The sequence below is a fragment of the Colletotrichum abscissum genome, assembly GCF_030869225.1.
Source record: "Colletotrichum abscissum strain IMI 504890 chromosome Unknown Scaffold_57.1, whole genome shotgun sequence".
Lineage (NCBI taxonomy): Eukaryota > Fungi > Ascomycota > Sordariomycetes > Glomerellales > Glomerellaceae > Colletotrichum > Colletotrichum abscissum.
Genome location: NW_026850500.1, coordinates 97257 through 110992, shown reverse-complemented (window position 1 = coordinate 110992; position 13736 = coordinate 97257). Strand labels below are relative to the sequence as shown.

At 50.3% G+C, this 13736-nt stretch overlaps 8 protein-coding genes across 8 annotated transcripts; 4 read left to right on the top strand and 4 right to left on the bottom strand.

Moving 5' to 3' along the window:
- Positions 1-2199: 2199 nt before the first annotated feature.
- On the bottom strand, positions 2200-3224 carry CABS01_14732 (pectate lyase F; the record flags this gene model as incomplete). The annotated part of the gene is made up of 6 exons (XM_060548070.1): positions 2200-2400; positions 2471-2501; positions 2554-2563; positions 2635-2746; positions 2809-2960; positions 3020-3224. The coding sequence occupies 6 exons, from the start codon at positions 3222-3224 to the stop codon at positions 2200-2202; spliced, it is 711 nt and encodes a 236-aa protein (XP_060393009.1).
- Positions 3225-3628: 404 nt separating this feature from the next.
- Positions 3629-4059, top strand: CABS01_14731 (uncharacterized protein; the record flags this gene model as incomplete). The annotated part of the gene is made up of 2 exons (XM_060548069.1): positions 3629-3640; positions 3742-4059. 2 exons carry the CDS (start codon positions 3629-3631, stop codon positions 4057-4059), a joined length of 330 nt encoding a protein of 109 aa, XP_060393008.1.
- A 1296-nt stretch (positions 4060-5355) lies between these two features.
- Positions 5356-6072, top strand: CABS01_14730 (haloacid dehalogenase; the record flags this gene model as incomplete). Its single annotated transcript, XM_060548068.1, has 1 exon — positions 5356-6072. The coding sequence occupies one exon, from the start codon at positions 5356-5358 to the stop codon at positions 6070-6072; it is 717 nt and encodes a 238-aa protein (XP_060393007.1).
- A 173-nt stretch (positions 6073-6245) lies between these two features.
- CABS01_14729 (NmrA-like family protein) lies at positions 6246-7166 on the bottom strand (the record flags this gene model as incomplete). The annotated part of the gene is made up of 1 exon (XM_060548067.1): positions 6246-7166. One exon carries the CDS (start codon positions 7164-7166, stop codon positions 6246-6248), a length of 921 nt encoding a protein of 306 aa, XP_060393006.1.
- A 786-nt stretch (positions 7167-7952) lies between these two features.
- CABS01_14728 (short-chain dehydrogenase) lies at positions 7953-8831 on the top strand (the record flags this gene model as incomplete). The annotated part of the gene is made up of 2 exons (XM_060548066.1): positions 7953-8238; positions 8299-8831. 2 exons carry the CDS (start codon positions 7953-7955, stop codon positions 8829-8831), a joined length of 819 nt encoding a protein of 272 aa, XP_060393005.1.
- Positions 8832-9024: 193 nt separating this feature from the next.
- Positions 9025-11261, bottom strand: CABS01_14727 (uncharacterized protein; the record flags this gene model as incomplete). Its single annotated transcript, XM_060548065.1, has 3 exons — positions 9025-10339; positions 10412-10710; positions 11226-11261. The coding sequence occupies 3 exons, from the start codon at positions 11259-11261 to the stop codon at positions 9025-9027; spliced, it is 1650 nt and encodes a 549-aa protein (XP_060393004.1).
- Positions 11262-11534: 273 nt separating this feature from the next.
- On the top strand, positions 11535-12392 carry CABS01_14726 (phospholipase/Carboxylesterase; the record flags this gene model as incomplete). Its single annotated transcript, XM_060548064.1, has 1 exon — positions 11535-12392. One exon carries the CDS (start codon positions 11535-11537, stop codon positions 12390-12392), a length of 858 nt encoding a protein of 285 aa, XP_060393003.1.
- Positions 12393-12682: 290 nt separating this feature from the next.
- Positions 12683-13429, bottom strand: CABS01_14725 (uncharacterized protein; the record flags this gene model as incomplete). Its single annotated transcript, XM_060548063.1, has 1 exon — positions 12683-13429. One exon carries the CDS (start codon positions 13427-13429, stop codon positions 12683-12685), a length of 747 nt encoding a protein of 248 aa, XP_060393002.1.
- Between the last annotated feature and the right edge of the window lie 307 nt (positions 13430-13736).

Below are 13736 nucleotides of genomic sequence, written 5' to 3'. Positions count from 1 at the left end.
GAAAGATGGACAAGCCAGGCAGACCAAATGGGTCTTCCCATATCCAGTGATCAAGCACTTCACGTCCATACTTGAACAGGATCCTGCCTCTGAAGAGTGTCTCGAGTATTAATTTTCACTATCACGCAGTGCAACCACTTGTAAAGAGTCCAAGTGTGAGGTCAGATCGATAACGAAACAGTGGCATATAGCTAATGATAAGTCAAAAGCAACGGGCGTTCCCGTTCTTACTCACTTAAAATGATCGAGAGTGTCGTGGAATTGACAGAGCGTTAGAGGTGACCAGTAGCAGACAAGATGGTGATTTTTTTTTTGTCGAAGTCACTTGCCTGACTAGGAAGCTTTCGACGGAAAGCTATAAGAGCCGAAGGAGGACACAATGAAGAAGGAAGCCTTGTTCGCATTTTCTGAGAGGAAGTAGTTAAAAAGTGACATTGGAATGACTTCTGGTGAGGTGATGACACCACAGCCACACAAACATCTTCGCCATCGTTTCCATATTTATCAAGGGAAAGGGCCAACCAAATCCCATGAGACATCAACTAATCACAGTAACTTCCACTGTCACAACATCCACTGTCATAACATCCCCCTCCACTAGTGTCGAACGTAGTCATCATCAACCACGGTGTTGAATCGTATTTGTATGTCGAGCTCGATGGTCTATAAGCAACACTTCGTTCTCCCCGTCTAGCATGGTGAGCTTCCACCTTAGCTTTCTTTGCTTTGGCCTTCTTCAGCGCCTTTGCTTCTTTCTTGATGGTGGCTTCTTGGCGTTGCTCTCGATTCTCGATCGGAAGGCGTTTCTTTGTATGGATCAAAGTCCTGAGGCTTTTAATCAGAGCTTTTAGCCTGAGAAAGCCTCGAGGCTCTTGGGTGATGGTTGCTTCAGGCGCCATGATGAAAATTGAAGGGGTTATTGAGAGCTTGAAATGAGTGGGTCTTGGAATAGAAGTTTCGGATAGATCTGTTTGATATGGCTCTAGAGTTCGGTCTACGATGAGGTAGACGAGGTTTGATGACGTTTATGATGATGATGAGATTGGTGATGAGGTTGACGAGTTCATGTTCAGTTGCTCGCCCTCTATGTCATTTTGTTTATAAGAAAGGTTGGCCATCGTTGAGTGATCCATCGACCATGTCATCACTTCGGCACGTCCGCTTGATGATGTCCAAAAGGTGCTTGACATTTCATCACCTGATGGTGATGTGATCAGTGAGTTTCTAGACATAGAGGTAGCGTAGTGATGTTGTTTGGCAATAGCCGATAGGTTCAGATCAACCCCAGCGTCACGGACATTTTGAAATCCTGGTATTAGATAGGTTTCCGTAAAAAGAACAGGTGCTTTCGGCCACTGGACCTATGCATTATTCAACGCATGATCCGAAGCCAGAAGATCGTATATTTCATGCTGAACTACCCAAGTGATCATCATGCTCATTGGGGAAAGTCGAGGATATGGTGGTGCAGTGAAATTAATCAACTATCACATCATGTTAGCTCAAGGTCAGAGAGCGGAATTCAAATTATCACCACGATTTTCATGACTATTCTCAAGAGATAAACGATGTAGAAACATCCACGACGCTTTCTACCGAATTCATTGGTCTTAAGGTCGGTGGCGATCAGACTGGTATTATTACGCTGAGCTCTGATTGAAGGCATTGTTTCTACACAAGTAACAAGTAGCTAAGAGTTTCAAATCGCATCAAAAGTTTGTCTGTAGAAGTAGACATAATGGGAGTCTTGAGAGAAGATCAGGTAAACGAGATATGGGTGTTTGTTTACTTACTTTTGTGAGTGACGTAGGCCGTCTCGATTCAACACGCATCATGTGACGAGAATCTGCCCGCGTTCATGTAGGTCATATGACCAAATACCATTCTAAGTGCTCCTCAAATACCGCGCGAAACTACGTGCACAGATTTTCAATCTTCAAGGTTCTCACTTCATTCATTGGACCAGCTACGTTGCGCGATGTACCCAAGGTCGGCGAACATGATCATTCCTCATTCAACGTCAAGCTAAATATGTGCGCAGCGACCACAGGCCGCAATATGAGATGATATGTACAAGAATATCTGGCCAAAGGTTCCGACTTGAGAATAAGATACGGTCCAGGGTTGATTTTGGGCGCCGAGGGACCCGTGTGGTTGCTCGGCGATGCCGTGCGGCTTGCGATGAATCGTAGAGGTATCTTATCCGGAGCAGGCACCTGCCTTGACGGGCTCGCAGCCACCGGCACATCCGGTGTACATCTGGCACGGGGTCTTGGCGTCGGTGCAGACGTTCTTGAGGGTGGCGGTGTCGCCGTAGTTGGAGTTGATGCCAACAACTTCGCCTCCGTTGCGGGCGGTAGTGCCCTCGACGTAGACGTTGCGCTTGCACTGACTGCTGCACTGATTTGGAGAGACTCAGGTCAGTATGATTCATTCCATAGATAATGAGACTAGACAGCAAAAAACCTACGTTGCCGCAAGAGCGATAGACCTTGCCGTAGCTACTTCAGTGTTAGTTTGGTTTCACCTAGATAGTACACGAAGATCACTCACTCGTTCGCGTCTGTGTTACACGATTGTGGTTAGCTATTTGACTCAAGGAATTCAATAGGGCACTGCTTCAGAATAACTCACAGAAGTTGATAATGTTCACGGTGCCGCAACCGTTGTGTTGAACAATCTTATCGCTGGCCTTGTAGGCACCACCGCCAATGATCCAGGTGTGGTCGCCAGCCTTATCGTTCTTCTGCATCGGTTGTCAACTATGCTATTCAAAGAGATTTTTTCACTGCTCAACTCATTACTTACAACAGTGATGGCATCCTCACAAACATCCTCAAACCATACAAACTCGAGAGTGCAAGGACCGTCGCAGTGAACGCCCTCCTTCTGGTTCTTGCCAATAATGGCATTCTTCAGAGTTGCGCCCTTGCGGAGAATGAAGACGGCATCAGCATCGCCTAGGTGGCTTTGTCAGTTCCCAACTAAGGCTTATCACGGTGTAAGACAGATAGCATACCTCCTTCACCACTGGTGCAAGCACCAGAACCACGGTCGAACCTAGCCCAACCACCGTCATAGACAGTGCCAGCGGGAACCTCAATGTACTTGCTGTTGGTCTTTGTGGAAGTCGCAGTGGGAACACCGCCCTCGTATCCGAGACAGGCAAGTGTGCTGGGTACAGCCGCCAGCAAAGCCACGATGCTAGCCTTGGAGAAGTACATGATGGCTAAAACCTGATTGATCACAATGCTGGAAGGCGGAATTGTAGCCAATCGTGATGAGAATGTAATGTTCTTGCTCAGTGAAGCTTCTAAGACTCTACCCAAAATGACAACATCGGACGATGAGCTCGCGTTATATAGAAGACTCAAGACAATTCTTCTTTGTCCACTCTCGCAGATTCCGAGTTAAGACAAAACTCAAGCTTAAGATATCACGCATAATCGATTGGTGGACTTATGGTGGAGGATCCTGACTCCTTGACGCCTCATGAACTGGATCCAAGATACTGTCCGAATCCTACGCTGAGAAGAACACACGATCAACAAAAACAGGAGATTCCATAGGCGATCCAATCATGTTCAAAAGTCGATGAGAAACCGTTGCGATTTCAAGGCTCAGAGATATGGCTGAGGGGGTAAGCCAAAGGGGCGCACGCGAAATAGGAAGGACTCTGGAGCTATTTCCCCTTCAATGGTAGTTTGTAGCTGCTGGCCCTTGTTTCGTGTGGTATTATAGAGCATTCAACCTGCGTTGCCAAGATCTAATCAGGATCCTGCCATGGCATTTTGTCAAAGGTCACATTATCTGCTTGATAGTGCCAAGAACAGCCATGTGGACGGAGAAATTGCCTACTACCGTGCGCCCCGGTCCGGGTCCCCGGTCCTGCAGATTTCCCCCAGTCAGAGCTCCTCAAAAGCTGTTCCGTCCGGAGCCCTTTACTGGGGCCGTATCGCGGGCATGTCACCGCAACCCATCGGGGCACCCAGGAACCCCGCCATTGAGCAGCCTTTGGTGACTGGACCATCGCTCTCAAGCAGGGGCTTGTTCGCCTAAACTGCCCGTATTGTAGTGTGGCGCCCGAACACTTGCATAGTGTGCCCAGTCATGAGAAATAGGTTAACTGCGAGGCGCAAGTTTCTTCTTTATCATCCATTATTGGGAGTTCTCAGACGTGAAGAAGCCATCAACCCAATGGTCCCAACTGTGGCGCTTGTTTCATGCACTCCGCTCGGGGTTGATAAGTGCCGGCAGATATTGGTTGCACCGACAGCGGGCCTGTAGAATTGGAGAATTGGCGCAGTCGCACGCAGACTGGCTTTCCGCCCTAAATTCATGAATAGAAGTTGTGCTAACTGCAAGCCAAGGCCGTCACTCACGCCACTCGCGCAACAAGGCCTTCCGCTCCTCCCAAGGGTACAGAAATGGGCAATAAATTGTCGGCTCCGTAGGTTAGTGGGCGTTGAATTAGGTAGAAAAACTTGTTCAACTTAGAAACAAAAGTTTCATGGAACTCCCAAAACCTCTCAGATGAGTTTGTTTGGGCATAAACCAGTCTTAGGTTTTGGAGCCGACCTGGAGAGGAAACGTCACGCCAAATGTCTTACGTTGAGATTTCTGAAGGTAACTTGACATAAGATGCACTATTGTCACGAAGTAATATTGGTTGCTGCAAAACTTGAGTTCAAGCCTGACTGAAAGCTGTGAAGCGAGTTGCGTGAGTGGTCAATCTTTCTTCCAGTGTTCGTCTTTCAACAGTCTAGACATAGCGACATAGGGATGTCGGTCAAAGCCATATTGAATCCTTGATGCCTTGATTGCTGACACAATCTGCGCCTGGAATAAATTATTTTTCACCTCGTTCGATCTATTCTTCGATGCACTCTCAAAACTGAAAAGGCCGTAAAGCAGTGCAGCATTGTCGTAAAGAGAGAAGAAGCAGGAGGCCGTATTAAAACTTTCACCTAATGACAACTTTGTAAACGCTCAAGTTCCTCAACTATTTTCTTCTTTACTTTGAGAAACTTGGCTGGCTTCTTGTGTCTCAGTTTTTGCATATCCGTATGGCCGCTTGACTTTCGGTCAGATAATCACGCCATTGTACTCGGCTTACCTGATCATGCTGACATTGCACAACCTGTCGAAGGATGGCTGCGCTAAAGTGCGCCCTTCCAAAGTCCCAAAGTGACCTCGAATTACTAATATTAGCTTAATGAAGTGAAATTGTCGTTCTAAAAGCGACTGGGATTCAAAGACTTCATAGTTCAAGGTTCCTGCCAAGCAAAGCTTGTTTCTTCGACCATGGCTTCCCACTACCCCCAAGGGTACCTAAACCAATTCCTACCAACCATCATGTCTCAGCAACCTACAATGGTCAAGGCAGTCTTCTTCGACTTCATGGGAACTTGCCTCAACTGGCATGCCAGTGTAGTCGAAGCCTTACCCGCCACCATTCCAAAGGAAGAGGCGTCAAAGTTCGCGCTCGAATGGCGCAGACAATACTTTATCGAGATTGCAAACCGGCATGCGCAGGGTCTCGAGCCTGAGGATATTGACATTACGTTCGCGCGGGTCCTCGACAACCTGTTGGACCAGTCTCCTGTGTACGCCAGCCACTTCAACCCCGAGATCAAGATCGAGTTGATCAAAGCATGGCACTCGCAGCCAGCTTGGCCGGAAGTCTCAAAGGCAATCGAGAGCCTGCGCAACGACCTCGGCCTTGAAGTGTTTGTGCATGCCAACGGTACGACTCGCTTGCAGCTTGACCTCGTCCGTTTTTCAGGGCTGAGCTTCAACATGCTGTTTTCTAGTCAGCTTTTGGGTGTCTATAAGCCTAGCCCCATTGCGTATGAAAAGGCCTTGCAGCTTGTCAAGCTCAAGCCTGAGGAAGTGGTGTTGGTTGCAGCGCACGCATATGATTTGCGAGGCGCGCAGAAGGTCGGGTTGAGGACCATCTATGTTCATCGATGGACTGATGATGTCGATGAGGATATGGACAAAGTTCGGTCCGAGTTTGATATATTCCTGGAAGACATGACAGACTTGCCCAAGGCAGTCGGTAACTTGTGATTCATAAGTCGGGTATGCCCCAATACCTTCACCTAGATTATTTCTAACATCATTCAATGAACTCACTCTATGTCTCTCAGCAAGAATGATGCTCAGTTCAGGTAAGAAAATATGAATCTGATTAGTGCAGCTAAGACAGTTCTATCGGCCTTCACTGATACAGGTGGTGTTCCTCAAACTGCCGGATTGGCGACAACATCCGCAATAACAGTGTCCAAATCCTCATCCTCCAGCCCCAAAGTCTTCATGGCAAAGTCATCGCGCTTCGTCCAGTTTGCATCCAATTGCCCGACAGCAAAGACAAGGTCCTCAATCGCCTCAGCGTCACCCGCATCGGCCTTGACCTTGTGTTCCGCGATGAAGCTCTCAGATTCGACCTTGTTGACAGTCCACTTGGCCCCCGTCGCCTTCTCCAAACTCTGAAGCAGCTCGTTCTGCGTGATGCAAAAGCTCTGGATGAAAAGGGTCTTATTCTTCGTCACCTCGGTAACGCCCAAGTTGAGAATACGCACAACAGCCTCGCCGACCCTCGGCAGCGTTGCGACAGAGGCCTTGATATCGCCGCCGTCAATGACGTCGATCTTCTTGGTGTCGAGGTACGCGTGCAAGAAACCCTCCTTGACACCCCAGTCGAAAAAGTGCCCGCAGACAATACCCGTCCACGCGAAATCCGGGTTCTTGTCCGCCAGTTCCTGCGCCTTTTGGCGCACGGCGCGCTTCCAGCGGTACAACGGGATGAGCTCCCTCGCGCGGGGGTTATCGGCGTCGATGCTGCCGAAGTCGGCGGGCATAAAGTGCTTCACGCCCGCCGCGGACGCTGCCTCGGCGATGCGCAGGTGCTGGTCTAGATCCCGCAGGCGGAAGCTGACGATGACGACTTCTTGTCCGGTAAATGCCTTTTTGAGACCCTCGTAGGAGAGGTCGTTGTCGACTTCAATGACTTGCACTTGGTCTGCGGGGTACGCGATGGTGCTCTTGGAGCCGGCGCGCTTCAGGGCGCTGAGCTTGAAGGATTTGGCGGCCACCAGGGAGTCTAGGATTTTGGCGCCTAGCGTGCCATTGGCGCCGACGAGGAGAACAGATTTCGGTGCCATGTTTAAAGGTATGTTGTGTTTGTTATTCCCGTCGTTGGACTTGAGAGAAGAATGGCCGCTTCTTTGTTTGTTTCGTCAATGATACTCTGATTTCTGATCAGATATGCCGTACTCGAACCCAAGATGGACAGCTTGGGGGGACATTAGGCGACTTCAGCACTGACTCACATCATTCAACAGCTTTCGGGATAGCTTACCGAGTTCCTTCAGTCTGCCGTCGGGGTGGGGTCCGTAAGGGGCCGGTCTAGGCGGGACATTGAGCAGAACATCCGCTGGTGTTTTCCTAACAGAGAAGGTTATCGCGGTTCTTAGCGTTCGCAGCCAAGTTCTGTTAGTGCTCGGTGTGCTCAACCTCATCTCATCCAAGACCCCTCATTGAGGACCCCAACGGGGTTAAAGATGTCCAAATCGGGAGCCTTCCGGCTCCGGGCAACGTAAGATCCACTCACGCCGGGGCGGAGGACGCAATTAAAGATCATTGACGTTGAGATCTATATCGTCGCGACTTCGCGTTTATATACTCTTCCCTGAAAGAGTCCAAGGGGTTGTTGGCGCCCTTTTCCACATGATTTCCCCGCAATCTAACCATCTGTCGTATAAAACTCTCCGTCAAGCCTAACTCCGGACGCGTTGGCTAGGGCTCAAGCTGTCTCAGGCCAGAAACATGGTGCTATGCGGAGGCAATAAAAGGGCTGGAAGTCTACTGATTCTCGGATATCACCTTATTGTTCTACATACAGTCCCATTCTACTAATAAACCAAGTCGTCTCAAGTACATAATCAGCCATGTCTTCCAAGCGTATCGTCCTCATCACCGGAGCCAACACCGGTATTGGCTATGAAACAGTCAAGATCCTGCTGCAATCCGACAGGGCATACCACATCATTATTGGATCAAGGTCCCTTGAAAAAGGCGAATCTGCCCTTGCCGAACTTAAAAAGGAGGTGCCGTCCACCGCAAGCTCTTTGGAGGTCATTCAAGTGGATGTGGCCGATGATGATTCAATCATTGGCGCCTTCAAGAGTATCAAAGAAAAGCATGGGCTGCTCGATGTCCTGATTAACAACGCCGGTACGTCTTCATCCCAGGCATAATCACGACCCAAGAATGAGTCTAACGGATAACTTGTAGGCGCCTCCCATGATTTCGGGCCTCACAATTACAACCCCGAGGACATCAAAGCTATTCGCCAGAACATGAACAAGTCTTACGACGTCAACACATCCGGAACACACGTCATGACCCACGCCTTTGCCCCTCTTCTCATCAAATCCTCCGACCCTCGTCTTCTCTTCATCACCAGCGGACTCTCCACTCTCAATGGCATCGAAAGCGCCGGCCTGCTCCCATTCCAGCCAGGGACCATCACGGCTGCCGGCTGGCCCAAGCCTTATACCCCTCAAGCCGGGTACCGGTCTAGTAAGACTGCGCTGAACATGGTCATGCAGAACTGGCACTGGCTTCTCAAGGCAGACGGGGTAAAAGTGTGGTGCATCTCCCCCGGTTTCCTGGCTACGGGGTTGGGAGGAAATCCGGATGCGCTGAAGAAGATGGGTGCGGGTGCGCCAAGCCAGGGAGCCAGGCTGATTCAACAGGTTGTTGAGGGGGAGCGAGATGCTGATGTTGGCAAGGTTGTCAACAAGGACGGTATCCAACCTTGGTAGCTAGACAAGTTGGCTGATAAACGAGACTCAGGTTCTGAAAGTCATAATATACAAGCAAGGCTTCTCTCTAGAGAACTCTAGGAACGGTTTGACCTGAAACTCAACACGTGGGCTAAAGATCGGCATCAATGTTATTTCTATCACTTGCCCTTGACCTCGTGCCAAGCAAGTCATCCACAGTCTGCCCCACCCGCTACAGCGGTCGCGGCGGCCCGAAGTAGTCGCTGTCCATTGCTTCGGCGATCCAATGGTTATCTTCTCGAGCCTCTTTGCGGAAGAATGCTCCAACAACAGCATCCTCTGCGTCTTCAAGATATTCGAATTCTGCTGTGCCCGCTGACGGTCGCCATATCTTGATGCCATGGCCGTGCAGTCTCATGTAGGTCAAGTGATTACACTTTGCGGCGACGATCTCTGGCTTGAGGTATTCCACTTTCTTTACTCTTTGAAGGGGGTCTCCCCTGTGCCCTCTGTTGGTTTTGAATTTAGGATACTCTATGGAAAGCTTTTTCAAGCCCTTCATGTTCGCAAGAATGTCAATCAGGCCGTAGGGTGCCACCGTGGTGTCGATGGTGAAGCCGATGGAGGTGATCCAGTGGCAGGACTCTAGGACTTTGAACATGTCCCAGTTATCAGGTGCATCCTTGCCGTTTTCAATCCAGGTCTGTGGTATGATGAGCTCTTTAGCTCTCAGGACCGTTTCATTGTCGAGCATGTCGGGGATGCCTTCCTCATAGTTTGGGTCGAAGATGAATGTTTGAGGGTCTACGCGAAGACTGAGTTGGCTTGCGTATTCTTCGTCTAGCTCTTCAAAGCAATGACCTATGCCTGCTTCCCATGCCCCGATGGTGAGTTGACGGAGGTTCGGCATTGTGCTCGGGTCAATGGCGTAGAATGCGAGCTCCGGGGCATCCGGTGGGCTATTCCCTCGCATGACGGCACTCTGATTGAAGAGTCGGAATTCTTGTAAATGGTTCAAGTCGGTCAGTTTGTCGAGATAATCAAACCCGCCGTCCTCGTCTTCGCAAAGAAGGACGGGATAGTACAGTTTGAGAGATTTGAGGCGGAGGGGAGGGTGACCAAGATCTCCATAGCGATTTCCCAAATTCATGAGAAAGTCGTAAAGCTCATCACGATCGTCTGAATCAGCAAAGCTATCCGCCGTCGGTCGAGAAAGAGACAGGCTCAGATCAGTGAGCTTTGGGGAGGAACCCAAGATACAGGCTATGGTTTCTATCCACTTTGGGATAGGCCCCTGCAGCCCAGTTAGGTGAAGTCCGGTCAGGCCGGAGAAGACACTGAAGTCGGCAATGCTGTATTTCAAGTCATCGGGAACAGGCATGATGGGCTCCGGGTCTCGCCAAGAGTCATCGTCGCGACAGTATCTGTCAGCACCGGGCTCATGTGGGTGGGCTTCCAAATCGAAGGAGATGTCTTCCAAGTTGGGGCAGCAGTGGTTTAGAGCCTTTAAGGTTGCGGAGGAGAGGAAGAATTCTCCGTCTTCCAAGCTTGAAACGGCCGTTAGCGTGCAATCCTACAGGGCTGAGGGTAGTGCCTTGAGTGCTAAAGGTGTGACGAACACAAATCTCTTGACATTTGGGGTGTTTGCCAACAGTCGTCTGAGCTGGGAGTTGCAATTTCGAACATGATCGTCGAGTTCGATCTCACGGCTGTTCCATTCGAAGCCCTTAGGTCGGAAGTGGATGACTTTTATGTGGCGGGTTTCTGGGGATTCCTTGACAAGCCATTTCTGTGGAGGGTCGTCCTTGACAAAGTGATTGTAGCCCAGATAGACCTCGGCGTACAGGAATTCACTGAAAGCGTCTCGGAATGCCTTGTTGACGCGACACAATGCCCTCAGTGTCTTTTTGTTGGTCGCCTGTTGTTACCAAAGGGTACTGGTAGTTAGACCACATCCGAAAGATGTTCTGCGTGTTTAGATTCGAAATGTTGACTTGCAAGGTATTGTCCGATGATACGCAACAACTCTGGCGCGAGCGACACCATACTGGCCGATAACCACGTGCTTATGAGTTCAGTTTCGTAAATGAAAAGATGTCCGATTGCTTTTCATTGACTTAAAGAAGGAAATTATTGGAGTTATTCGCAGATGATGTTGAGGGAGGAGGATCGTCGCGTCTGGATGGCATGGCTTGCAAAGTACACCACATGTCCAGGTTACGTAAGGTGAGGTCGTGTTTGTGGGTTTTATTGTGTAAACTCAAAAGGCGACTGGGAGATTGCTTTTCGACAATCACTTCTAAAAAAAGAAAGGCAATTCAGCATATCACTTTACCAGTATCTGTTAATATGTCTGCTCCTGGAATACTCGGTTGATGTGTTTACAACCCCTTTTTCGGTGACCCTCCACGTCGAAGATACATCGCAAGGTACCTTTAGTCTGATGACGGGAGTCTCTAAGGCAGGCATGAAGAAAAAGGTACCTGCCTAAAGGTTGTGGTCGGCAGGAAGCACCCGGGAAGCACAGCGAGGCAGGTGTATTTCTAGCGGAGGAAGGCACGTAAAGGCAGGCAATTGACTACTCAGGTACCTAATGGACAACCTCCCGCCAGTCCGCCAACCACCAGCCAACGTATCTGCAAATTCACCACACCCAACACCATTCGTTTGCAATAGGGAATACACGACTCGTGGTAAAACATCAATTTGAACGGAATTATTGTCAACGTATCTATCCATACAATGACATTTCTCACAGACATTTTCCACCTGGAACCCGCCCCGGGCCACGAGCACACGCACACCGTCATCCTCCTCCATGGCAGAGGCAGTGACGGCAAAGAATTCGCAGATGAGTTCTTTGAATGCGAAGTCTCGGAACACCTGGCACGAATCCTGGACGATGGCCCTGAACAGCCCAACAACCCCCTGGACGACACACCAGCGCCACCACCCCCTCGAACCCTCCAAGCCCTGTACCCAACCTTCAAATGGGTCTTCCCCAGCGCACCGTCGATCCCATCCAAACGTTACAAAACGGACATGACCCAATGGTTTGATATGTGGTCTACAGAGAACCCAAACGAGCAAGAAGAATTGCAAGAACCGAGCCTGTCTGAAAGCATCGACTTCATCAACCGCCTCATCGACCGGGAATCCCACGTGGTGTCACCGGACAAGATCTTCCTGGGCGGCATCAGCCAGGGATTCGCGACAGCTGTCGCGGCCTATTTGACACGCTGTAAAGCCTTGGGCGGCCTTATTGGCTACGCTAGCTGGGCCTACCCAGGCCTTTCGCCCTACCAAGTCCCAACCGGTCCTGTCGCCAGCGATGATGGCAAGTGGAAGATAAAGTGTGGTGATGTGAACTACCAGATGGCACGCACGCCAATTTTCCTTTCCCACGCTCGCGACGACCCGACGGTTCCGGTGAAGAACGGAAGAGCCCTATGCAAGGCCCTACACAACATTGGCTTGAAAGAAGTCCAATGGCACGAATACGAATATGGTGGCCACTGGATCACCGAGCCTGATAGCATAGATCAGCTCGTCTACTTTATTCATCGCAATATTGGCCTCCTGGAAGATGACTCAAGATGAAGGGTGGGCTGGTCAAGGGAGATGATGTTGTAGAGGGACGGAGAGGAGAAAAGTCTTGGTTTGGAAATTAGCGAACAGCGACATGCTCCAGGCCTTTATAAGCCGGAATCAGTGCACAATTTGAAGCAGGAAGCGTATCAAATGTTATATTATAGGTAATTCGTAATCGACAACTTGTAGCAAAGCGAGTAGAACGTACGGAACAAGGGTATTGAAAGGAGATGTCTATGGGAAGCCAAGCAGAAACATGGTGAGAAGCGAAGCAAAACAACAGCCCAAGGTAGTGGTGATTAGTAGGTGACCGTTGCAACTTTGGCAACATATTTGTCGTCTCCATTCTTTTGCAAGATGTTGTCAAACATCCACTTGCCAACGTCTTCACGGGCAATGCTGTACCCAATGGCCAGTTCCTCAACACCCTTGACGGGGTCCTCGACGCCCACCCGGACTGTGCCTGCGGGCTGCTCCTTTCCGTTGGTCAGGAAGCTAGCGCGCACCACCGTCCAGGCTTCACCACTCGCAAAGAGAAGTTCCTCCATGGCTTTCTTGTCCATGTGCGGGGTGTGCAAGAGGCCCTTGTAGAGAGGTTGAATAACGAGGGGCGTGTCTCTGCCAAACTTGGAAATGCCAGTGCTGCTGAGCCCAATGACACGCGGCCGTCCAGAGACGCCCTTTTCGGTGCGCAGCTTCTTGATCGCGTCGAGCAACACAGTCATGCCCTTTTCGCAGACGTTGACGTCCTCGAGGTTCATCTTGCGCAGCTCAAACCAGGCGCCGATGGAGGAGACGACGGCGTCGACGAAGCGGGTTGCGTCAAGGGGCGAGACGATGCATCTGGCAATCACGTCGGCGTCGTGGGCGTTGCCTTGTTCGATGCGGAGGTTGGGGTACTTTTCGGACGGGAGGACGGAGGTCAGCTTGGACGGGGTGCGGCACAGGGCTATGCACGTGAAGCCGGCGTCGAGGGAGCGGCGTAGAGCTGAGAGTCCGCAGCCGCCAGTGGCTCCGAGGAAGAGAATGGTCTTTGCGGAAGACATGATCGGCGAGTGATCCGTGGCGTGCCGTGTAAGCGCCCAGGTAATGGGGTTTCGGGACGGAACCGAGTACGGATGCGAGAGGAGAGACCGAGCGCGGGATTGCGGATCGGGGCCGGGGGGTTATTGGGAAATCGGTTCCACTGAGGTGTTTGAGATCGACAAGAGATGAAAAGAAGATTCTTTTTGTCCTAGAAGGTGAGACTAATTTTGGTGAGGATTCAGAGTAATGATTTAGAATGATGATCAAGTCTTCTAATTCCACTCGGAAAGCGAGAACTCCATCGCCTTTTATCCTACCAGAAGTCCG